Source organism: Elgaria multicarinata, chromosome 3, assembly GCF_023053635.1.
Source record: "Elgaria multicarinata webbii isolate HBS135686 ecotype San Diego chromosome 3, rElgMul1.1.pri, whole genome shotgun sequence".
NCBI lineage: Eukaryota > Metazoa > Chordata > Lepidosauria > Squamata > Anguidae > Elgaria > Elgaria multicarinata.
Window position 1 is genome coordinate 20,236,921 of NC_086173.1, and position 25,609 is coordinate 20,262,529.

Sequence of the window (25,609 nt, forward strand, 5' to 3'; positions counted from 1 at the left end):
ATCCAGTTCTATCTACCCAGCATGGGAGCAGTTCTCCAGGCCCTGTGGCAGAGGCCTCTTCTTTCACCTGAGTTTACAATTGTATCTATGCAAAGCACGTTCTCTGCTGCCCTCTGCACTGAAGCAAAGCAAAAGCATTCGATGTGTGGCTGAGGTCCTGCAAGACGCAGCTGCCTCTGGGATGAAATGGGTGTTGAATAGCCACATGGTACATTAAAGATAGCAGCTCCTTCCTTTAGTAGAAGGATGCAGAATCTAAACCCAGGGACCACATTTGGCCTTCTGCGGGGTCCCAAACTGGCCCTCTGGGGTTCTCTAGGGCCTATGCCTCTTTCCTCCAGTCTCACTCTTTTCCCCCTAACCGCTAATCATTGGGTCGTTTCCTAGTTTTCCCCCCCATTCTAAAAGACTGGCATGCTTCTGCTAAGGCTTAGTTACTGGCAATAAGATAAAATATGCTGGCCTGCACCTTTTTCCTTCAGCCCCGCCCCCCTCTCCCCGGAATGTGGTCCCGGAGAGCTTTGCTGAAATGCAATCCAGTCTTTGGGTTAAAAAGTGTTCTGCACCCTTGCTCTAGTATAATACAAATCACAGGGGCATTGGCTGTTTATTTTACTTATTCTTTTATTTATAACCTGCCCTTTGATTTTAAATCTCCAAGGTGATTTATGAAGACTGGGTTCAGACGACACGATAACCAACGGTGGGTTGACTAGTCAATGGCGGGTTAAATTGTCAAAGGTTGGTTATTGCCTCGTCTGCTGGGACTTTCTTACATCACAGGTTGGTTATTCAGCTGAAATAACCAATGCAAATAACCAACGCTATTCAGAGTAGATTATTTGAACCACCGTTGGTCGGGCACTATTGACTGTTTTGTCACTTACGGTGGGTTATTTTCGGCGACTGCAGAGTCCTCTGGCAAGAGCGGCTGCTGCTCTAGTCCAGCTGGCAGAACTCACAATGGGTGATGGGATACCAGTGGGGAGGACTGGGGGTGGGGGAAGAAAGGGCAGGGGATATGTAAATCAAACACACTGTTGACTAATAATCAACTTGACATTGGCCTTAATCCACACCATGGTTGATTGTAATCATGTCGTTTGGGGACTACCGCCTCAATAATCAACTGTTTGACATCTACAGTCGTCTTCTTTTTGCTGAGTTTCCATTACATTCTCCTGTCTATCTCCCAGCGAAGGTCATCATGTAGCTTTCCCCAAACTGGTGTCCCCAAGGTGTGCTGACTACAGTGATCTTCATTCCCAACAAGCACTGGGTTGGACTGAGCAAAAGCAGTCCATGGCCTTAGCTAGACGGGGTGAAATCCCAGGGCGAAACCTGGGATCGTCCTCGTGCATCCACATGACGCACAGGGGATCCTGGGATCAGAGAGGGATGATCCCTCCCTTGTCCCGAGATCTCGGCTTTGCCTTTGAGCCCAGTTTTTCCTTGGTCTCGAGATGATCCCGAGACTGCAGAATGTGTGGGCAGGCATCGTGGGTTGTCCTGGTTCCTCGCGAGGAGCCGGGACCCGCACACAGGGTGCAGAGCTCCTCAGGAGCTCTGCGCCCATCAGGGGTGGGGTGGGGGGAACGGGGAAAATTGTTTAAATTTAAAAAAAACCCTACCTTTCTGTGCAAGAGCGTTCATGCGCTCTTCTTCTTTAAGAATTTTTTTAAAATGGCGGCCATGGCATCCTCACCCTCCAAGCCCCTCGAGCGCCACGTGTAAACAGAGGGGGAGATCTCACAATAAAAATATCACGAGACCTTCACCCCTCCATCCCACTAGTCTGCTAGGTCTAGCTGAGGTCTATGTCCCCAAACTGGGTCAGAAGCCAGACTGGAAGAGATTTGGATAACCAGGTATGTGCAACATTGTCAGATGCTGGCCTAGCCCTAATCTGTCAAAACAAGAGTCCCTATCTATGCTGTGGCATAAGCCCCTTTACTTCTCACCTTTCTTTCCTGGTGATGACGTAAAAACCTAGAGAGAAGGGAGGAAAAAGAAGTATTTGAAGAAAAATGGTAAGGTCTCTTCACTTGCTCAAACACACTTCATCCCAGCATCTTCCCAGAACAGGGGTGCAGAACCTCAGGTCTGGGGTCCCAATCCGGTTCTCCAGAGTTACCCAGATGGCCCAACCTCCTCTCTCTCCAGCACAGACCATTGCGTGGTTTCCTGGCTTTGTGCAGTTTCCCCACCATTTTAAAAGGCTGAAATGGCTGTTTTAAGGCTTTGCTGCAGGCAGTAAGAGCTTGAAGCTAAAGCCTGCTGGTATTTGTGGTATTTTGGCCCCAGCTCTTCTGCATTTGATCCCCCATTGGACCCTCCCCCATCCCACCCCCAGTGAGAGCTTAAGAGAAATAATTTATACTTTTGAGGCAAAGTAACCCAAATTCTGTCACAAGGGAGGCTGAATTCTATCACTTTTATAAATTATGCAAATCAAACACATATGCTCTTTTGCATAACATAATGCTCATTGTAATCTTTTTGCATAATGTATCATACTTCTCATAGTCATGGCGGAGAGGAGGCCCAGCAGCCCTGAATACAGGAAAACTTATTCAGCAACAACTCTTCCATCTGAGACTTCAGTAACTATTGCCCACACATTTTCAAGCATATCTCCCATAAGGGCTAGGCACTTGAGATTTAGTTTGTTTTTTTTAATATAAAACCTGAGATTCTTAGGAAGCTGAATTTTGCATCTGGTGCCAGGTTTTGCAGTTTTCTGCACTTCATTCACACAGCCCTCACTATGCCAGCTGCACAGCTTAAAATACTGGAGGGGATGAGATGGATTGACTTTTTACCACTTCAGTCCAATCACGTTGTACACTAAAAATGGTTCAGAGTGAACATGGTCCTAGGGAGGCCCAACCTGTGGTTAATGCTCCAGACGTAATGCCGTCATCTACCTCTGCACTATTGCAAAACATTTCGCAGTTTATTAGATTCATGCTGTCCTGTAGGTAGGTCACTAATCTTCCAATTCGACAGAGGAGTATAGTGTAGAGGTGGGACTTGAACCCAAGGCCCTTTAGCCAAATGTAAACCTGTAGCTAGCTCTGACCACAATGGCTCATCCCTCCAGCCAATCTCTAAATGGAGCTAGCCTACCATTTTTGTCAGGGTCTGTTCACTGCTGTCCTGTGACAGAGGAAGGTGGCAGGAAAACAAAGCAAACTATATACCGGGGGCATCAGGTTTCTCAAGAGGTTTTTCCCAAGTCCATTGGTCTGGGATGGAGTGGTGGCAGCTCTGGAACTGGAATCACCTGGAGAGGAGAAGAGAGAGAGTAGACAAAATAAATAGACAATTCATTCCGGATTGCGGCTTTCTGAGCCCTCAGGAGCCATCACCTGGCCCCCACTACATCCCCCACATTTAACTTCAACATGTCAGAAGGGAGGCCTAGCTGTATGCCACTGAAAATTGATCAAGTTATACGTGGGACTTTTGATATTTTAATATGGATGTTTTCATTACTAGACTCCCATAGGAATTTGCTTGAGTTCTGCCAGACTTGTGCATCCTGCAAATGGCAAGAAAATCCAAATTCCAACATTTGACCTGTTTTCTTTGCTGTCAAGGAGACTAGAATCTTGTTTACCAGCACCAGAACCCATGTTCTGACATAAGCCTATGCGGCAGGGTCTTGCTATTTACTGTTTTACTCTGTACAGCACCATGTACATTGATGGTGCTGTATAAATAAATAATAATAATAATAATAATCTTTAATGGGCTTGTATCTATAAAGAGCATAGTTGCTAAAAAAAAAGGTTGCTATGATCCAGGACATCCTTGGATCAAATGTCTCCTCAGTCTTTAACCAGTCAATAGCCCATGCATGCTTACTCAAATGTAAGTCACTGAGTTCATAGGGCATATTGTCAAATAAGTGTGCATAGGATTGCACTTGAGGCGGCTTTAGGCCAGATGCTATTGTCTCGGTGACAACCTTCCCTCCATGTCTGCAATGTGAGATGAGAACACTGTCCTATCTTGCTCGGCTGTTGTAAGGATTTGTGAGATAGTGACCTGGTTTATATATCACAATAAGTCACCATGGTTTAATTCACTTGCGGAGCTCCAAGGTGTGTGCACCCGCCATTTTAAATATGCAAGTCACAATGAGGGTGTGCCATGCTTTATCGTGTTGTGCGAACCGAGACGTTGTGGGTTATTTGAGGGTTAAATAACCCTCGGATAACCCTAGAACAACCCAGCATTATCCGAGGGTTGTTTAACCCTCAAATAAACCATGACGCCCAGTTTCGCATGATACAACAAGCTGTGGTGTGCTCCTGCCATGGCTTGCATATTCAAAATGGTGTTCAGCATGCATCTCGAAGCCTCGAAGTTGAATTAACCCATGGTGGCTTATTGTGACATGGGAACTGTCCCATTGTATATAAAGAGCTTTAAATGCTCAAAATTACTATATATACACTACATCTTGTTAATATATAAATACTTAGTCTTATTAAAACTACTATACCAGCATTTGTGTTACTCATTTCTTTAATCAATTTATATGTTACATATTATATTAAAAAACATCTCTAAACAGTTTATAAAATCAGAAATTAAAATACATCATAGTCAATGCAAAAACTCATCAGTCAAATTGTTTAAAATCAAAGCTAAAAGCACAACAATTAATAAACAAGCTAACCAGGCACCACAATAATTCAGGGAAGGCTTGCATAAAGAGATGGATCTTTAACAGGTGCCTAAAGTACCTGTTAGGGGAGGGCATTTCATGAGGTCGGTGCCACCACCGAGATGGCCCGCTTCCAGGTAGCTACCAAACAGCAATCTGCACATCACAACAAAGCCTTCTTTGATGATCTTAGCGATCACACAGGTCTATCTCAGGGAGGATTATCTGCAAAACTATGTTTCGTCATCGTTGTTCTATAATTATAGAAATTCTTAGGCGAGCACCCCTATTCTCAAACGTTACCTGGAACAGATGAATTAATCTGGGTATATTCGACAGACGAGCTGGGAGATGGCCGTCGTATGGGACTCCCGGGTAGTGAGTGGCTGGCTTGTACTCCCACGAAGGCATTGGGGTCAACAGCTGGGGTGTCGAACACGTTGCCGTTCCGAGGCTTCACAGTATAGTGAGGCAACTCTCCGTCAGGCTTGGCCTCACCGGCAGGAGAACCTCCTCCTCCGCTTCGCCGGAATTTGTTCACGACAGCGTAGGTGTCACCCATGTCCTTGATGAGTTTTGGAGGCAGTTCTGGAAGTGCTGAAGGAGTTGGGTCAGCCGGTACTGAGATGCTCCTAGATCAGGGAATACAGAGGCCTAAATGTGGCACTTCTCTATCAGGATTTTGGGGCCTATGAGTCAGCCTAATGACGTTTCCATGCCCACCCCCTGGAACAGATGTATTTCTGAGGTTCATTTTCTTCAATGATTTCTATAGGTCATTTTCCCTGCAGAAATGCAAACCTATAATTGCTTTAAGAAACTGCATACACCAATAAGACCTTGCTGTTATTTTATTTGTCAGCAGAAGCTCAACCTAGGGTTTTGCCTGAGGAACCACCCTCAGAGCTACAGCCACAGAACCAACTCTTTAGCTATTTTCCTGCTGTGTGGCTCAGTTGCTCTTTTCCCATAGCATGGGAATTGTAAGCCTGGCAAATTCAGCTCTAGTCTTCCAGTCTGCCTACTGCAGCCCCAGCCTACTCTCTGCTCCTACTTCCAACTCAATTTGTGATCCTTTTCAACTGCCTGCATGGAATCTCATCCAGATACAGGCTTCTAGACCTGAGCGTTACCACTGCATGGGTTTGTGAAGGACAGATAGTAGAGGAGGTGGCAATACGGAGAGGCTAAGTAGTTCAAAAAGCTCGGTTTAAAAGATTTGTCTTGAGGAGGGGATCGAAAGATGAGGAGAATGTGGTAGTTCATCTGACCATCCACTCCAAAAATATTTTCCTGCCCTCCTGAATAACTCCCTTCATACACACTTTTCTGGGATAGTTAAGGCTGAGCTTTATGGTTTGGAGGGTGCTAATCCAGTGACTATTCAGGCCAAAAAGGCACCCTTCTCCATTCAGCTGCAACTCCAGCCCCTCCTATAGCCGCTATATTAAAGTAGTAGTAGTAGTTGTTGTTACTATTGTTGTTGTTGTTATTATTATTATATTATTATTTCCACTCAAAAGAGCCTGCCATTTTCTACAGAACAGACCAAAAATGGCCAGCCACGCCTCATAAATATCCAAAGTATATAACAAGACAAACGAATAATCATGAAATGATAATTAAATCAACTATCTTAGAATATGAACATGTATAAGCAGCACTCTGTTAACCACCACCCCGCCCCAAACATTTTATACCGTTGTGAAGGTTTTTGGCAGCCTTCCCCAAATCGCCTAAACTTCCTACCAACTGAGCTTCCCCAGAGAGGTGTCACAACCAGAAAGGCTGCTTTTATGCAGAGCAGTGGGTGACGGGCTGCTATTCTCATGGCCCCATCTCTAGACCCCCTTTACCGGAGGATGGTGCTTCTTTTGAGCAGGGGAGCAGGATGCCGGAGGGAGAGGGCGTCGTCATAGAGAGGAAGACGGTTCTGTGCAAAAGAGAAGAGAAAGGGAAGTGAGGGAAATTTAGACCAGCACAGCTGTCTGTACTTCCTGCAACAGGAAGTTTGACATAAAAATGTTATCTATTAACTCTGTACATGCAAGTGAGGGGTAGAGAGAATGAGAACAGTGAACCATAACTCTTAAGCATCCATTCCCTTTAGTCTTTCGTTGCCCTTGGGAAAATCCTATCTTCCAACCATGTGTGGCTGAACACATGGTTGTTGTACCCAGAATTCTGCATAATGGCTACTACCATATTTCTTCGATTGTAAGACGCCATCGATTGTAAGACGCACACTAATTTCAGTACCACCAACAGAAAAAAAAACACCTAAGACACACCCGCGATTCTAAGACGCACCCCATTTTTAGAGATCTTTATATGGGGGGGAAAGTGTGTCTTAGAATCGAAGAAATATATAACATCAATGGGCCTGCCAAACCACATGAATTTGTGGTGGAGAGGGGGGGGGGACTTTCCCTACTCCTCTGCTAAGCTCACAACTCCATATATATGAAGGTTTCCTGTCACATAACAGAATGTTCCTCCATGAAATAATAATATATTTTAAAAACCTCCCCTCCCTGTACACATCATTGCAAACTAGGCCAGGAAAGGGATTCCGGCCTACCTTGCCATGCTAGCATTCTATATTGATCAACTGAATGCTCTCCCCCAACTTAAAGCCTCAAGTGATACAGGGCACAAACACTTTTACCACACTGTTAATTTGTGTGGCGCAGAGTGGTAAGTGGCAGTTACTGCAGCCAAAACTCTCCCCACGGCCTGAGTTCGATCCCAGCGGAAGCTGGTTCTCAGGCAGCCGGCTCAGGTTAACTCAGCCTTCCATCCTTCCAAGGTCGGTAAAATGAGCACCCAGCTAGCTGGGGGAAAGGTAACTGTGACTGGAGAAAGCAATGGCAAACCACCCCGCTACAAAGTCTGCCAAGAAAATGTCAGCGAAAGCAGGCCTCCCTCTAGGAGTCAGCAATGACTCAAGTGCTTGCATGAGAGGTTCCTTTCCTTTTTAACTTGTGATAGCCATGCCTAGACTTCCTGTCTTGGCCTGGGTTCTACTGATGTTTATGAGGTGAGCTGTCTTCTTTGTATATGAGATGAGGTTATATCTGAGGGCGAGCAGCAGGGCAATGTTCAAGTCATGGCGGGCTGAGGCCTGGTCCCATTAGCTTTTTTATCAGCCCACTTAGTGATTGTTTTTAGAAGACTATTGGGAGCTGGTATCATGATTTGGCTAAATTAGGGGGAGACTGAGGATGGGGCTTGTGGATTTTATCGGGGCAGCCCATGACATTTTGCAGCCTAAGGCAAAGGACAAGATGGCATCCTTTCCCCATTCCATGTACAGAAGCTGACTGGACCGGCAATTGGGTCTTACAGCTACTCTGGCAATAGGACAGCATCCTCCACCACACCTGAGAGCAGCAGGCTAGCTTAGGGGGCACGGGACAGGAGCCAGCACTGTCCTCCAATAAATGTGAATGACCTTTGGGGGCACAGGACTCAGGAGAAACAGCTGGCGGGGTGTCACTGCTGAGGGAAAAAAGGAGAAAGAGCACCACAAAACGGTGTGGAAAGAGAGGCTGGCTCTCGTGCTATGTTGTTGTTTATTCGTTCAGTCGTTTCCGACTCTTCGTGACTTCATGGACCAGCCCACGCCAGAGCTTTCTGTCGGCCGTTGCCACCCCTAGCTCCCCCAGGGTCAAGTCTGTCACCTTCAGAATATCATCCATCCATCTTGCCCTTGGTCGGCCCCTCTTCCTTTTGCCTTCCACTTTCCCTAGCATCAGCCTCTTCTCCAGGGTATCCTGTCTTCTCATTATGTGGCCAAAGTAGTTCAGTTTTGCCTTTAATACCATTCCCTCAAGTGAGCAGTCTGGCTTTATTTCCTGGAGTATGGACTGGTTTGATCTTCTTGCAGTCCAAGGCACTCTCAGAATTTTCCTCCAACACCACAGTTCAAAAGCATCTATCTTCCTTCGCTCCGCTTTCCTTATGGTCCAGCTCTCGCAGCTATAGGTTACTACGGGGAATACCATTGCTTTAACTATGCGGACCTTTGTTGTCAGTGTGGTGTCTCTGCTCTTAACTATTTTATCGAGATTTGTCATTGCTCTCCTCCCAAGAAGTAAACGTCTTCTGAATTCCTGGCTGCAGTCAGCGTCTGCAGTAATCTTTGCGCCCAGAAATACAAAGTCTGTCACTGCCTCCACGTTTTCTCCCTCTATTTGCCAGTTATCAATCAAGCTGCTTGCCATAATCTTGGTTTTTTTGAGGTTTAACTGCAACCCAGTTTTTGCACTTTCTTCTTTCACCTTTGTCATAAGGCTCCTCAGCTCCTCCTCGCTTTCAGCCATCAAAGTGGTGTCATCTGCATATCTGAGATTGTTAATGTTTCTTCCTGCGATTTTAACTCCAGCCTTGGATTCATCAAGCCCAGCACGTCGCATGATGTGTTCTGCATACAAGTTGAATAGATAAGGTGAGAGTATACAACCCTGCCGTACTCCTTTCCCAATCTTAAACCAGTCCGTTGTTCCATGGTCTGTTCTTACCATTGCTACTTGTTCGTTATACAGATTCCTCAGGAGGCAGAAAAGATGACTTGGTATCCCCATACCACCAAGAACTTGCCACAGTTTGTTATGATCCACACAGTCAAAGGCTTTAGAGTAGTCAATAAAACAGAAATAGATGTTTTTCTGGAACTCCCTGGCTTTCTCCATTATCCAGCGGATATTGGCAATTTGGTCTCTAGTTCCTCTGCCTTTTCTAAACCCAGCTTGTACATCTGGCAATTCTCACTCCATGAATTGCTGGAGTCTACCTTGCAGGATCTTGAGCATTACCTTGCTGGCATGTGAAATAAGTGCCACTGTATGATAGTTGGAACATTCTTTAGTGTTTCCCTTTTTTGGTATGGGGATATAAGTTGATTTTTTCCAGTCTGATGGCCATTCTTGTGTTTTCCAGATTTGCTGGCATATGGCATGCATCACCTTGACAGCATCATATTGCAATATTTTAAACAGTTCAGCTAGGATACCGTCTTCTCCTGCTGCCTTGTTATTAGCAATGCTTCTTAAGGCCCATTCAACCTCACTCTTCAGGATGTCTGGCTCTAACTCACTGGCCACACCATTTGAGCTATCCCCAATATTATTATCCTTCTTATACTTATCTTCCGTATATTCTTGCCACCTTTTCTTGATCTCTTCTGCTTCTGTTAGGTCCTTGCCATCTTTGTTTTTGATCATACCCATTTTTGCCTGGAATTTACCACCAATGTTTCTAATTTTCTGGAAGAGGTCTCTTGTCCTTCCTATTCTATTGTCTTCTTCCACTTCCGCACATTGCTTGTTTAAAAATAATTCCTTATCTCTTCTGGCTAACCTCTGGAATTTTGCATTTAATTGGGCATATCTCCCCCTATCACTGTTGCCTTTTGCTTTCCTTCTTTCTTGGGCTACTTCCAGTGTCTCAGCAGACAGCCATCTTGCCTTCTTGGTTTTCTTTTTCTTTGGGACGTTTTTTGTTGCTACCTCTTGGACAATGTTGCAAACTTCTGTCCATAGTTCTTCCGGGACCCTATCTACTAAATCTAGTCCCTTAAATCTATTCTTCACTTCCACTGCATATTCATTAGGAATGTTAGTGAGCTCATATCTAACTGATCTGTGGGTCTTCCCTATTCTCTTTAGTTTGATTCTAAATTGTGCAATAAGAAGTTCGTGATCTGAACTACAGTCAGCTCCAGGTGTTGTTTTTACTGTCTGTATAGATGTCCGCCACCTTTGGCTGCAAAGGATGTAGTCAATCTGATTTCGGTGTCGGCCATCTGGTGAAGTCCATGTATAAAGCCGTCTTTTCGGTTGTTGGAAGAGAGTGTTTGTTATGCACAGTGAGTTGTTCTGGCAGAATTCTATCAGCCTATGTCCCGCTTCATTTTGTTCTCCTAGACCATGCTTACCTGTAATTCCAGATGTCATTTGACTGCCCACCTTAGCGTTCCAGTCTCCTGTAACAAAAATAACATCTCTTTTTGGTGTATTATCCAGTAGGTGCTGCAGATCCTCATAGAACTGATCTACTTCTGCTTCTTCAGCATCTGTGGTTGGGGCATATATTTGGATCACTGTGATGTTAAATGGCTTACCCTGAATTCGAACTGAGATCATTCTATCATTTTTTGGATTGTATCCAAGCACTGCTTTAGCCACTTTATTATTAATTATGACGGCTACTCCATTTCTTCTGTGATCCTCTTGCCCACAGTAGTAGATCTGGTGGTGATCTGATGGGAAGTGGCCCATTCCAGTCCATTTCAGTTCACTGACACCCAATATATCTATATTTAATCTTGACATCTCACCAATAACCACATCCAATATGCCCTGGCTCATAGATCTTACATTCCAGGTTCCTATGGTGTGTTGATCTTTAGAACATCGGATTCGTCGTTCACCACCAGCACCGTTGGCCGCTAGCCATCCTTTCGGCTTTGAGCTAGCTGCGTCATCACATCTGGGGCTAGTTGAACTTATCCTCTGTTCCTCTCCAGTAGCATTTTGACCATCTTCCGACGGTATACCAACATATCTCTGGTTGTACTGATCCATTTAGTTTTCATGGCAAGAATAGTGGGGTGGGTTGCCATTACCTTCCCCAGGGATCGTATTTAGCTGGTATTTGTCCAAAGATAATGGTTTTATTTAAAAGTCCAAGAAGGCGCAATGTTTCAGATCGTCAGATCCTTCGTCGGGAGCACTGATTGACACTTTTTCTGTAAAGAGTCTTTGTGGAGAGCTGTGTTTTCTTATCCAAAAAACTGCCTACACATATATACCTCTTCGCTCATAATTTGGGCACTGAAGCAGAAGCCTTACTTGCAATTCTCCAAGGCTGTACAATGGCCCTCTCCAGAGAAGTCCAGAGAAGTTGTTCTCCTTTTGAAGGGATTGGAACACGTTGCTCTTCTAGAAAGTTTTGGAGGAGAGGCTGAGTGTTCGCGAGGCTCTGTATTGTTGTTGTTTTGCTGGGTTGGCTGTTATTTGACTATTTGTTTAGCATTTGAATTTTTTGTTCTTAAAAACACATAACACCCAGAGACTTCAACAAGTAATCTATAAGTGTTTTAAATGAATACAACAGGCTCCTGAAAAGATGTCTGGAGGGTTACTGAAGGTTATTTGGGGAAAAAATACTGAAGTTTAATTAAAATGGCTACTGGCTTGTTTTTACAGCTCATGATGAACAACTTTGCATTTACCCTCCCCCACCCCCACCCCTGCAGACAATTTGTCAACTGAGGTCTTTTATGATCCACGTTCTACTGCGGCTTTATTAATTTTCATTTTTCAGTCATTTATGCAAAGACTTTTATGCACCGACGCCCTAAATCGCAAATTGATACTTGCATTATCGTCAAGGTCACCAGAGGCTTCACTAATAATGCCTTATATTCTCCGCAATATGTGTGAATGATAACGTGCATTTGTGCAGGCGATGACTTGATTTTCTCTCAAAGTGCCCCAAGGCAGGCATACTAGATGGGACCCAGTCATGAAGAAGTGGCAGTCGCTCCATCATAACGGAAAAGTGGCTTCACAAATGAGGGTTATTTGCTCTCCTGCTATTTATGTTAATGTCTGGCTGCCTATGAGTGTGGTTTGGTTTTGTAATGCAAATGAGTGCTCTGGCCAATGCTGGTTTTACATTTGCTATCTAATCCAAAAGCTTTAAGCCTCTGTAGAAAACAACCTAAATGATCATACAGAGAGCTTTGGTTTTAGATAGGTGAATGAAACATGCGGGGGAGGGGGGGACTGGACAAAAGGAATGCAACACTGTTAGATCTTCTGGTCCTCTTAGTGGCTTTTGATACCATCGACATGGCATCCTTCTGTATCAATTATCTGGGGTCAGCCTTGGAGACAGAGTATTATGGGGGTTCTAGTCCTTCCTGGTGGAGTGGTCACAGAAGGTGGTGCAGTGAGACTTCTATTCCACCCCAGGGCCGTTGGCATTGCCCATGCTTTTTAACATGGACATGAAACCACTGAGGAAAGTCTTCTGGAGATTTGGGCTGAAGCGACATCACTATGCAGATGACACGCTGCTCTATCTTTCATTTCCATCTACTTGCCCAGGGAGGCTGTGGACCTTCTGTCTGGAGTCAGTTTTGGGGTCGATGAACAGACAATCAGAGAAGGATGCATTGTGATACATTACATCATGATGCGTGGGACAGGAAAGAACATCACATTATGCACGCCACATTCCCATGATACATTTCACTGACGCACATGCACAAAAAATTTGAAGATAATTCAGTAACACATAATCACCAAGAACCACAATTTGTGAGCATATGATGAATTATGCTAAGGTCATTTCACCCATCACTTACAGACGGGCAGCCCTGAAATGCAATAAGGTGTCTGCAGGAATGGAAAAGTCTGATGAGTTGAGCTAGAAGAAATCCAAAGCAGTTCATCAGCTATCTCTTTCCTATCTGCTCGCCCAGTTGCAAGAATCAAACATATGAAGAGAAGTGGTGGTGGTGTTCTTTCAAATGCCACCTTCTGGACCAGCCTCTCATCTCATTCCCTTCCATATCATGACGTCCTTCCCAAACCCACAGCAGGTAACTGCAGAGCCACCAAGTCCTTCTTAAATGTGGCATCAAGACTACAAAAACAGGAAGTTCCCTGTGGGCAGACACGTGAATATTACCGCACTGCATGTTTGGGGAAGTGAGCCTATGAGAAAAGGAACTTTCTGAAAGCGGAGAGTAGCAGAAGGCATGTGCGTGAGCGACGGAGATGGGACAAAGGAACAGATCGCCAGCTGTGGTTCTTTTTACAGAGATGTCTGTATCTTGTCTCTCCCTATGGGGCTAACACCAGCTTTGAGGAAAGGCTGGGAAAGGAAAAGATGAAATCCTCCTACCCCAGAAGTATTGTTCCAACTGAATTCCCAAGATACCCTGCTTGTGGTGGCTGCAGGTTCAGAGGAACCAAAGTGCCCCGACTCATCCTACCCAGCCCCACTGCTCCAGAGCCACCAGGATCACTCCCAGGAGCATAGACAACAACATGGCCAGGGAGAAACCCAACACTAGAGGAACACTGCCCACTTGGCAGCATGGAGTCTCCCATCCTTGAGCTGCTATGTTCTTCATTTGATCCAGAACAGGGCCCTAGTGACACGGCCGGAAGGGATAGGGCAGCAGAGCCAGCTATAAAGTGACTCATTTGGCTCTTAGGTAGTACTTAAGAAGCACCTTATCCTGCTGTGCTTGGCTCCCTTACTGTCCAGAACGTCCTGATCCCTGATTCACTGGACCACTCATCGGCCTCTCTGGTAAGGCAGAATTTTGAGCCATGTCATAAGGATGGTAGGACTGAGACACACAAGGACTTAGGGCTGCAGTCCTTGCCTGCTTACCTGCGAACATAGAGGGGAGGTACTTCCAAATAAATGTGCATAGCAGTAGAGGAAAGGGATGGAGTTATAGTTGTACTGGGAATCCACAATCATCTGTTTCTCCCACCTTTGCCTTCACTGATAATTTTCTTTCTTAATAGGCATTAAAAGCCAGTGTGGTGTAGTGGTTCTGGGAAGACCCAAGTTTAAATCCTCACTCAGTCATGAAGCTCACTGGATGACCTTTTTGGCCAGTTGTTATTTCTCAGCCTAATTTCCCTCAAAGGGTAGCTGTGAACATAAAATGTGGGAGACTAGAGGGGAACTGGCTTATGCCGACTTTCCCCAACCTGGTTCCCTTCTTATGTGTTGAACTACATAGCTGGCTAAGGGATGCTGGGAATTGTAGTCCAACACATCTAGAGGGCATCAGGCTGGAGGAGGCTGATGTATGCTGCCTTGTGCTCCTTGGAAAAAAGGTGAGATATAAATGTAACATCTAAATAAAATAAGTAAACCAACAGTTGCATGCGACACAAAGGCATGTAACAACTGCGTGTAACACATTTAGCCACAATATGATCTCCAGAAACTTTGATCTTTTGGATTTAGCTCATGAACATAAGCAGAGAAATGAAGTTTACAAAGGGTTTACTTTAAAATGTTTAGCCAAGATTAATTATTAAAAACCATAAGGTTTTTTAAAAAACTTACCTTCTGAGTTTGGAGGCCTTAAGGCATACAATTTAGCGCCTTTTTAAAAAAGATTTCACAACAGAGGTCAAAGGCAGAAAATGGAATGGGGCAGTTAGCTGAGGGCAACAACAGCAGGCCCAACATCTCATAGCCCCAAAGGGAAGAAGCCCAGCCAGGGCTGAGGTGAAGGCTTGTTTTCATCGATGAATTAGGAAACACTGCCCCTCTGTGGAAAGAGATGCAGTGACTCCAGCGCTACGTCTTGTTCTGGGTTTGTTATTTACCTCTTTGATGTTTTCATAGTTTCGGTTAGAGAAGCTCAGGCTAGTCCGGAACATTTCAGTAACCGCACGATATACAAACTCGTACTGCTCCTGCCAAGAGAAGAGGAGACGGATCTGAGAGGTGAGCCTTCTCTACATAAAAGTCGGCTCCTAAAGTCCTTGAGGTTCAGCCGCACCCTGGTGCAGCTTTTCACACCCTGATGCTCTCTAGAAGTTTTGGATTCTTAACCATTGGTTATGCTGGCAGGAGCTGAATGGAATTCCAAAATGCCTGGAGACACCAGGTTGGAGAAGGCTGCTCTAGTCTCATACAGAGCCAGGATACGTAGGTCAAACTATGGAGCTATGAAGTTAGGGGCTACCCAATTTCCCAATGTCCCCCCTCAGATTCTGTGGGATAAACTATTAAACAGTTTATGGGATACAGGAAATAGAGGGCAAAACCTGCCCTAGAAGCAACCAAAGGTAGGTTATTGGTTTGGCTCCTATACCAGTGGTGTGCTCCTTTATCCCTAAATTCACCTCCTATCCCCAAATGAATCCCTTTAATTTCTCCCCTTTAATTTCTCCCCCTTCCTTCATATCAGAAAATATAAAGCAATATTGTAAAGGACACAAAGGATGTTATGAATGTGGAAAGAAGCAGGGCCGGCCCTGACATTAGGCAGAGCGAGGCAGCCTTCTTAAGCGGTGGATGCTGGGAGTGGGGTGGTAGCATCTCTCTTGTCCTTTGCTTCAGGTGGCAAAAAGTTTTGGGCCAGTCCTGGATGGGAGCAACCGTTGTGGGGCTCACCTGGGTTTGAACAGCAGCTGGTCTCTGCTTCCTCATTTCTAGGATGACATCAAAAATGCTGAAATGTGGAGGGATTCTCTGAAAAGACAGGGGAGAGCCTGGCATTTGGAGGATTCACTGGCTTGATCTCACATACCATCAAAGCATCAAAGCGAACTATCTCAACTTGGATCTATTCCCACATTTGTTATCCTGTTTTACTCCTCCCCATTTCATGTTTCCTCAGGGGTATGAGGACAGGCTAAGAAGCAGAGGTTATGGGAAACAAGGAGGTTTCCTGGGAACTAAAAATATCTTGATGAGAGGGGGGAATGGGATTGGGCTGCCACAGTTCTCTTTGAGAAGCACTTTTGTCCCAAAACCCAGAGCCAAACTATGTCCTAAAACTCAGGACCTCCTCCTCAGCCTCCTCCTCTTCCGTCGTCATCATCATCATCATCATCATCATCATCATCATCATCATCATCATCATGTTTATTTGTAAGCCACTTTTCCTCAAAGTGGCTTATAGCAATATCAGACACCCCCCACTGCAGTAATATAACATTTTTCAATAATTCACTTATTACAAATCCTAACAAAGTTGTAAGTAGTCATTGAGGCAGTCTAAAGACCTCACATAAATAAATATACATTTAGATTACACAATCCACCAATATTAAACAATCATCCTAAGGCCTAACAAAAAAGAAATACAGGGGTGGGGAGAATTAAACAGCAGTTTAACATTGCCCCAGACCACATCCTGATGACCATTAGTGCATAAAGGATTTCTTTTATTCCCACAGCTTATCCTTGAGTTCAGGATTTGTCTTTCACAAATAGCCTGTGTGGAGATCCCATCAACCCCAGCCAGCAGGGCCATCGATCATGGTGGCTGGAGATGGTGGAAATTGAAGTCTAACAAATCTGGAGGACAACAGCTTGGGGAAAGCTGTGCTAGATTCTACATCGGGGTGGGCAACATGTGGCCCTCCAGGTGTTTTGGCCTACAACTCCCATGATCCCTCCTTTGGCTGTGATGGGAGTTGTAGCCAAACCAAAAGTCCTACATGCTTGCTTGTCCTCACAGTTCTTCATATAAACAACTTGGGACCAGGATACCTGAGAGAGCGCCTTCTCCCTTACCAACCTGCCCGGTCACTGAGGTCATCCGAGGGCCTGCTCCTGGTGGTTCCACCTAGATCCATCCTCCAATTGGAATCCACCAGGGGAAGAGCCTTCAGCGTGGTGGCGCCCCTCCTGTGGAATTCCCTGCCTCTGGAGGTCAGACAGGCTCCAACCTTGTACTCCTTTCGGCGCCTCCTGAAAACATCTTTATTCCAAGAAGCCTTTCTTTAACATGCAGCCTTGGATTTCTGTGTTGTTGTTTTGCTTCTTTTAAAATTTTGTTTTAACTGTTTTATTCTGTTTTTATTTTCATTTTACCTTGTACACCGCTCCGAAATTTTTTCAATGAGGAGCGGTATATAAATATTCTAAATAAATAAATAAATAAATATAAACAAACCGGAAGAAACAAGACAGACAGACACAAAGACAAACCAAATTCACCCACAAGACCATTCTTCCCCTTCTTCCTTAGCTCAGACCCAACTTGCCTAGAAGGCTGCAAATACCTGTTTGAGCAGTAGCTGCCGTATGTATTCCAGTGTACAGATCACACCTGTCCGGCCACAGCCAGCACTGCAGAGAAGAGGCGGACAGGAGAAGGTGATGAGAGATGTTCTATCTGCAAAATAGCTGAGATCTTTCAAATATGACTGGGCCAGGGATTGCACGGGAAATGGGAATATTTCTTTCTCTGTTTTGGCCCTTTGTTGCCCAATCACTCAGCTTAGAAGAGACTCTTTTGGAGTTCTTTGCTGTCCCTTTTTGTCACTACCACTCTAAACACAGCCACCTCACTACTCATCCCTAACTCTAGAACATTTATGGACAAGTTAAAATACAGATCTTTGGGGAACCCCACTTCATGCCTCCTTCCATTGTGAGAACTGTCCATTTATTCCTACTTATTATGATTGCTTCCTTTAACAAGCTACTGACTCATAAGAGGACCTGTCTTCTCATCACATGAGTGCCACATTTGCTCAGTTATCTATAGGTCTTTGCTCCTAGAGTGCCCCCTACCTGCAATGCACACAGATGGGTACGGTGTCCTCACCCTGCTTACATCTCACTTGCTCAATCATGTCAAGGAAGTAGCCATAGGTGTCTGGGATGCCCCGATCTGGCCAAGCTACATACTGGAAATGGGAAATAACACGTTCCTCCTAGGATGAGAAAGGCAGCAATCAACATTGTTCCACTGATGCCGCTGTCTGGGCCATTTCATCCCTACAGAGCACCCACATTCAGCAGAGAAGATGCCGCAAACCACCTCTGGGCTGCTTTTGCACTGTTTGTGCCATCTGAATATTGTCGCTCAGCCAGGACAAGTTTTAGAAGAGGCAAATCAAAAGTACATACTTCTCAGGGAAGGTTTGACATTTGATTACGAACCAAAGTGAGAAAGCAGATTTTCAAATGTCAAGTTTGCAAACACCTTTGTGAAACCAGAAATTTAAACTGTGTTGGTTTCATGCCTATTGAATAGCATGACTCCAACCAAGACAGCCAGAGAAGAAGCTGCTACTCCAATGCTTGTGTTCCTCTTCCCTCCTCATCAATTTTTCCTCTTGTATCATTTCTATTAGATTGGCACAATCTTATCTTTTAGTATTTGTACAACACTTGGAAAGTTTTACATGCTTTATAATCATTAAGCCCCCTCCCTCCTGCTACCAACTGGTGCAGGGAAAGGAACCGGCAGTCAACCATCCCTCCATCCTGCCTTGATCTGTATGAGGCTAGTAGAGGGAGAGGGAAATGAGGCAGTTGGTGAACTTTGCAACTAAGAATCTAGTGCCTGAATTTGCTTCTTTTTTTCCCCCTCCTCTCTCCCAACTGTGCCTTCCATTTTGTTTTTTGTTTTAATTCGAGAAGAGCACACGAGCGCTTGTGTGCAAAATGTAAAAGTGTTTTAAAGAGAAAAAAAACCCTTGCGCTCCCTCCTCCCTACCCCTGATGGGCACAGAGCTCCTGAGGTTACTTGCAAGGAGCCGGGACAAAACTGCAACAGCGGGCCACATGTCCTGCAGTCTCGGGATCATCCCGAGACCGCGGGAAAAATCAAAATTAATATACCGGGGAAAGGGAGGGATCATCACTCCCTGCTCCCAGGATGCCCTTTGCGTCATGTGAATGCACAGGGACGATTCCGGGACAATCCCTGGGATATCGCCCCAACTAGCCATGCCCCAGGTTTAATATCTCTCAAGTTTTTATTGTTTATAGCCAGGCCATCACAATACAAGCACAAAGTGTTGTACCCTGCCTTGATCCAGCAGGAGAGGTGGGTAATAAATAAATAAATTATTATTATTGTTGTTGTTGTTGTTATTATTATTATTATTATTATTGCACACAAGTATAAAACAGAAAAACATTTGATATCTTTGTAAGGGATGGGTGAATGGTACTGGGAATGGTTCGTCTTTTAATATGTTAAATTTTATTATGGTTCCTAGGAACTGGGAGATAAGCGGCCAGCTGCATGGGGGCGTTCTGGCGCATCCAGGAACCGCTTGGGGCCAGGTCCGGCTGGCCTTGAGAGAAAATTAACATCTCAGGCGGAGGTGTGAAAGATCTTTGTATGGAAAGCCAAGGGGAGGGGGGAAGGAGTAAGAAAAAGAAACTATAAAGGCTATTCTTGGAAAGGGGGGTTGAGCTGACTCCAAGGCTGGGTGATGTATGAGTTGTAACTTAGTTTCTAGCTTGCTTTTTCTGGGTTCTTATATATATGCATGTTTTATAGTTTTTAGTATGCTAATCCCATGTAACCTACCACTTATCCTGAAATAAAATTGGTCTTAAACCTCCAAATTGTGAGCTGTGTGCGTATGTTCTGGGGATCTGTGCAAAATCCAGTGGAAAGGCCAGCTTTGCTGGGGCGTGCTTCCTTTACAATCTTTACCTGCTGAAATGTCAAAGTCAGCATCCGCAGAACGACATCTGGATTGAGCTGCTGTTCCTTGACCTGAAGCAGAGACAAGAAAACAGGCCACCGTTCCGCTCAAAATCACTTCTACATCTGAGGTGTCAGGAGATGTCCCGTTCCTCCAATTATGCCACCCAGCCATGATGCAGGTGCAATTGTGGAACAGCAGCATAGAAGTTGTGCAGGCAAATTATTACCCTCGTGCTTGGAGGCAGCATTTAACTCCAAGGGTGGGTGGGGGAACATAAGGTCCTCCAGATGTTGGACTGCAAGTCCCATCAGCCCTAGCCAGCATAGCCAATGGTGAGGGATCATGGGAGTTGCAGTCCAACAACAGCTGGTGGGCCACACACGTTCCCCATTCCTGATCTACACAGCATGGCATTGATTCATGTCAACTTTTCCCAACCTGGTGCTTGCCCTCTAGAGGAGCTGGATTTGATTATTGCTTGGCATTGTCGAAATGTACACATGAATTACTGCAACGTGCTCTATGTGGGGCTGCCCTTAAGGCTGCTCCGGAAGCTGGAGCTAGTACAGAATGCAGCAGCCTGGCTATTGCCAGGAGCTACCTCTTTTCAGCATAGAGTATAACTCCTTTGCTGAGGGAATTGCACTGTCTGCCTATTGGCTACCAGGCCGGCTTTAAGGTTTTGCCACTAGCGTACAAAGCCCTAAACATCTTGGGACCAGGATACCTGAGAGAGCGCCTTCTTAACACTCTTGCAAATCGATGAACTCAACTGAAGATGAAGTCGCAATTAACTTGAGAGGAAGTCGGTTCAGAACAGGCCAAAGGAAACACTTGTCCACACAAGGATATTATGGCATCTGCTGACACGAGAAATAGTGATGGCCACTAACTAACTGGGCTCTTAGAATGGATGAGAACAACTCATGATGGATAGGTTGGTCAGTGCTATGAACTGGCTCCAGATCTGTGGGGGGCCGGGCCCTTGTCTGAGGGGTGGGGGCATAAGATACTTTGGATTCCCAGATCTGTGGTCAGAAACAGAGCTCTGGCTGCCTCCCAGAGTTGGGAACTTGAAGTTGAAGAGGGGGTAAAGGGGGCGTTCCCATGGGCAAGGAAGGGAAGAAACTGGAGGGGGCGGGATTTGAGCTATCCCAAGGCCTCTCTAGCCTCCTTCCCTCCCCTTCCAAACCATCCCACCCAGATGGGCAAAAAAGTCCATCTAGTGAAAATGCAGAGCAGGGAGGAAAAGATAACCTCTGCTGATGCTCCTGTCCTGCACTGGATGCTCGTAAGCTTCTGAGTTCGGAAGGATCGAGGGTGTAAACAATAAGATTGCACCCTGAGACTCACTAGCTTTACAAAAGACATATATAACACCAACACCACACACACACACACACACAGTGATATGGATCAACACAGCTGCCTGCACTTTTGGACTCTCCTTGGGAGCGTAGCTATGGGGACTGCTATGATGAGTACCTGCAATTCAAAATATACCACCACACCACTGTGTGTAACCACCTCACCTGCGCCACAGAAAAAGGCCCAAAGTGTAAAGCTTCCTCCGCCAAAGGCCAGTAGCGCTCACACTTTTTCTGGGGAAAAAGCAAAGCAAAGGATGTTAGCTAAGATTCTGGGATGATGATGATGATGATGATGGTGGTGGTGGTGGTGGTACTTCCCTCATTGAAACCACAAGACCAGGATGAGTGGCACAAGGAGGCTTGCCTGCCTCCGGACACCATCACTCCTTTGCTAGGTCTCACCTTGCCCATTTCCACCTCCCGGCAAGCCATGACAATCACCTGTAATGAGAGAACACCATAAAAGGGAGGGACAAAACCATGCGCCATGTATCACTGATCGCAGACATACATCCTTATAACTATGGGCTAGCAAAAAGGCCACCTTAGGCCGTTTCTACACCTGCCTTTTTTCCAGGGATGGCCCCAGGATCATCCCTGTGCATGCAAATGACACACAGGGGCTCCCAGGAGCAGGCAGGGACGATCCCTCTATTTTCCTAGGATAATCCTTAGGTGTAGAAAGGGCCTTAGAGTGGCAGAAACTAGGTTCCAAACTATGCACAAGAGGAGAACCCAGCTAAAGTTACATTTTCACAAATGTGGTTGCACAAGCAGTTGCCAAGGGATTGTGTATTACACTGGTGCAACTGCTTGTGCAAGTGCAATGCGCAATGGAAAGATTCGGCAGAGCTCTGCTAGTGCTATTTGGGCTTGTGGAACTATACTGTTGGATACTGCCAATTGCAAGGATTCTTTCCAGAGCCATTCTCAGTGGAGACCTCAAATGAGTGGTGGGAGACGGGCAAAGGCTTTGCTTTATTTGGACCTTAACTCTAACTGCAGCACTTAAAACTTTCATGTAGGGAGCCATTCACGTATATATGGAAGGAAGTAAAGAGGTCACTGGGGGACACAAACGGAGTGGGGGCTGAGTCTGTTCCCTGCCGCTGATGATAACCCAACTTTTCTGTAGAGATTAAGCATGCCTGTCAATCATCAAACAAGGGGAAACTGCAACAAATTGCTGCAGTGTATCATCACCCTTTGAAAAGGAGTGCTTCTCAGGGTGCCAACTAGAAGTGACGTCTTTGAGGATGCTGTAAGCCAGCCTTTCCCAACCTGGTGCCCTCCTGATGCATTAGACTACAATTCCCATGCTGGCTGGGAAAGATGGGAGCTGTAGTCCAACCCATATTGAGACTACCAGGCCTGGGAAGGCTGCTGTAAAATTTAAGGGGTGAAGCAAAGCATTGCATCCCCCCACAAACACTAGTTTACCCGTTTTCTTTTCCAACTGACTGTGGGGGCCTTGGGGTTGACCCTTACATCTTTTAAAATATTTTTTTTTTGGTGCTTCTTCAAACCTTGGGGTTCCCATGACTATCCTGATGCCTCCCGTTTCTCAGCAGCTCCATTTCTGCTGACACTCACCACTTTGGTTTGGTATTTCCTGATGCCGAGATGAAAGAGGATCTGTTGCAATCTACTAAACCCAATTTCCCTCCTCCCAGCTTGCCTTAAAATCCAAGAACTCCACCTGCAATCCGGCTATACAACTCACCTTCACCCTGTATTGCCAAACCATACGCCAGAAGTCAAGCACTGTGTGCGGAAGAGGCCCCTGGGTTGCAATGTAGCATCTTCTGTTATCCACACCCTGGGAGGAGGAAGACAATGGCAAATACCAGTCAACACCCTGCACTGTGCTGAATAGCACCCCCTACAGCTGTGCTGGAGAACTGCATGACTGCTGATGATAGGGTGACCATATGAAAAGGAGGACAGGGCTCCTGTATCTTTAACAGTTGTATTGAAAAGGGAATTTCATTTGTATATATGGAGAACCTGGTGAAATTTCCTCTTCATCACAACAGTTAAAGCTGCAGGTGCCCTGCCCTCTTTTAAATCTGATCGCTCTAGTATAGCTCCTGCAGCTTTAACTGTTGTGATGAAGAGGGGATTTCACCAGGTTCTCCATATATAGAAATGATACCTGCTGAAATTCCCTTTTCTATGCAACTGTTAAAGATACAGGAGCCCTGTCCTCATTTTCATATGGTCACCCTAGATAAACTTGGGAAATTCCTCATACAAAGGAATGCTGGGATGGGATTGGTTCAAGACTAGCATAAACCAAAGGCTTTTAGATAATCCACATATTTTATTTGTACTTTATTAGCATAATTTGTTTGTTATTGTAAGCAGCATAGTCTGTGCTAAACTATAGCTGGCATACATACACGGTTCATATTTCACTTTTCATTTTGCTTCTTTTAAAAATCTATTTTAAGGTGTTTTATTCTGTTTTTATTTTATTTTATCTTGTACACTGCTCCAAAATTTTGAATGGGGAGTGGTATATAAATATTGTAAATAAATAAATAAATAAACATTGTCAACTTCTGTAACATTCATATTCCCAAATGTGGAAGATTTAAGTTAGTGCAGGTGGGTGGATCTTTAATAGCATGGTTTACAGCTACATCAAAGGATTTAAAAAAAATTAATCCTAGGTATGGGAGAAAAGATTTCCATCAGAACTGGTGTGCGTGTGTGTGTGTGTGTGTGTGTTAACCCTTCCCTCCCCAGTTATCTCAACAAAAATTGTCCCCCATGCTGCAATTAGTGACAGGGGGAAATGGGAGCTCCCCCTCCCTAATTGCAGCATGGTGTGTGTGTGTGTGTGCATGATTTTCAATGGAATTGTGCCTGGTGAGGGAAGGGTTAACTCTTCCCTTCACATGCCCTGTGATCCCCATGGAAATCACTCCCCCTAGTATAAAATGTTTTTAATTCTCCAACGTGGCTGTGAGCCATGCTATTACTGTAACATGTAAGGCCCTCAGAACTCAAAATAATTTTAAAAATAATTTATTAATTTGGGATTTGCTTTGGTATTTGTCTCATGGCTCCTGAGCCTTTAGAATAGTTTGCCATTACACTGTCAAAATCTTTTCTGAAATCATGGAGACTAGAAGTGTATTGTAAAAATGTAATCTGGGAATTTACGGATTGTAGGAAGAGACTTTAAAACGCTTTTATGTAGCAGTTCCCAAACTGTGTGCCACTAGGGCGTCTTTGTATAACATGAGGGAACTGCTGGTTTGCCTTGAGAAATATAAATAAACCGTAAAAGGCTGCTGTGAGACCAAAGTACCTATCTTCCAAAGAGGTTGCCTGCTGGATCTCTGAATGATTTACTGCGTAGGTCTGGCCTCCTTCCAGTTAGCCTCCGCAGGTGAGTGCTGGCACCTACAAGCACTTCTAATACAAAGATGCAGCAAAAACTCTCACTGTCAGAATGAGTTGCGGATTGTATTTCTGCATGATCCATCGCTCTGGATTGTCTCCTTTCAATCATAATGTACATCTGGGTCACTGACTCATGCAGTGACATTGTGGGTGTATATGGTTCTTTGAGGGCAGGCCATTCTTACCCTTTCACACTCCAAAAGTAAACCATTTGGACTGTGTAAGAGTGAATAGTGCCTCCAATTCTGATTTGGAATAATGATATGCCAGTGCCCCTGCTATCATATGTTTTGGGAATGTTTCTCTAATGATGTGACTGTATGGTGATGGTTATCAGACGTCTGTTACCTGAATGAAGTTGGCATTGATATAATCTGCTTGGCCTTCTTCTGCCCTTAAGTTCAGAACAACTCTGGTCTGGTCATCTGTAAGAAGTAGACAACTGAGAGTTAGTGACACGGAGGATGCGGAGAAGGACCAAAATTGTGGAATGTTTTCTACCTCTTTAAGCAGGAGTTGTGTGGTTCAGAGCATGTTGGGCACAAGGTAGATCTCCTAAAGTTTCAGACCTCAACACCCAGAAGTCCCTGCCAGCATGGCCAACTGTCAGGAATGCTGGCAGCTGGAGTCCAAAACATCTGGAGATCTACTTTCTGCCCATCCTTGGATAGAGACCTAGCATCAACACTGCTGTCTAACCTAGTGTCCATTCCAATGACTGGACCAGTTATGCTATTTGAATCCCATGGCTTGGTTGTGCCCAGGGACATAGTTTTTTAAAGGGCTGACCCAGCAATTTGCCCTCTGAATTGGATAGAACGTATCCTGGGAAACATCTCTGCTGTGAGCATTACTCAGCAGGTGTTGCCAAAGTGGACGTATGGGACAGCCTTGTTTGATATATATTCAACTTCCTGGAACAATTAGGTTGTCTAGAAAAAGCAGGACAGATCTACCTAGGGCCA

At 45.0% G+C, this 25,609-nt stretch overlaps 1 protein-coding gene across 1 annotated transcript in view; it reads right to left on the minus strand.

The window, feature by feature from the left end:
* PTPN18 (protein tyrosine phosphatase non-receptor type 18) overlaps window positions 1-25,609 on the minus strand; it is a 60,182-nt gene that overhangs the window by 3,989 nt on the left and 30,584 nt on the right. Inside the window, exons 3-15 of the mRNA XM_063119549.1 lie at window positions 24,993-25,069; window positions 22,954-23,049; window positions 21,633-21,671; window positions 21,393-21,461; window positions 19,866-19,928; window positions 17,981-18,123; window positions 17,467-17,533; window positions 15,848-15,925; window positions 15,055-15,144; window positions 6,535-6,611; window positions 4,982-5,310; window positions 3,204-3,286; window positions 1,962-1,989 (exon numbers count right to left, since the gene is read on the minus strand). Coding sequence (XP_062975619.1) covers window positions 1,962-1,989; window positions 3,204-3,286; window positions 4,982-5,310; window positions 6,535-6,611; window positions 15,055-15,144; window positions 15,848-15,925; window positions 17,467-17,533; window positions 17,981-18,123; window positions 19,866-19,928; window positions 21,393-21,461; window positions 21,633-21,671; window positions 22,954-23,049; window positions 24,993-25,069 — 1,239 coding nt within the window. The remainder of the gene's footprint in view (window positions 1-1,961; window positions 1,990-3,203; window positions 3,287-4,981; window positions 5,311-6,534; window positions 6,612-15,054; window positions 15,145-15,847; window positions 15,926-17,466; window positions 17,534-17,980; window positions 18,124-19,865; window positions 19,929-21,392; window positions 21,462-21,632; window positions 21,672-22,953; window positions 23,050-24,992; window positions 25,070-25,609) is intronic.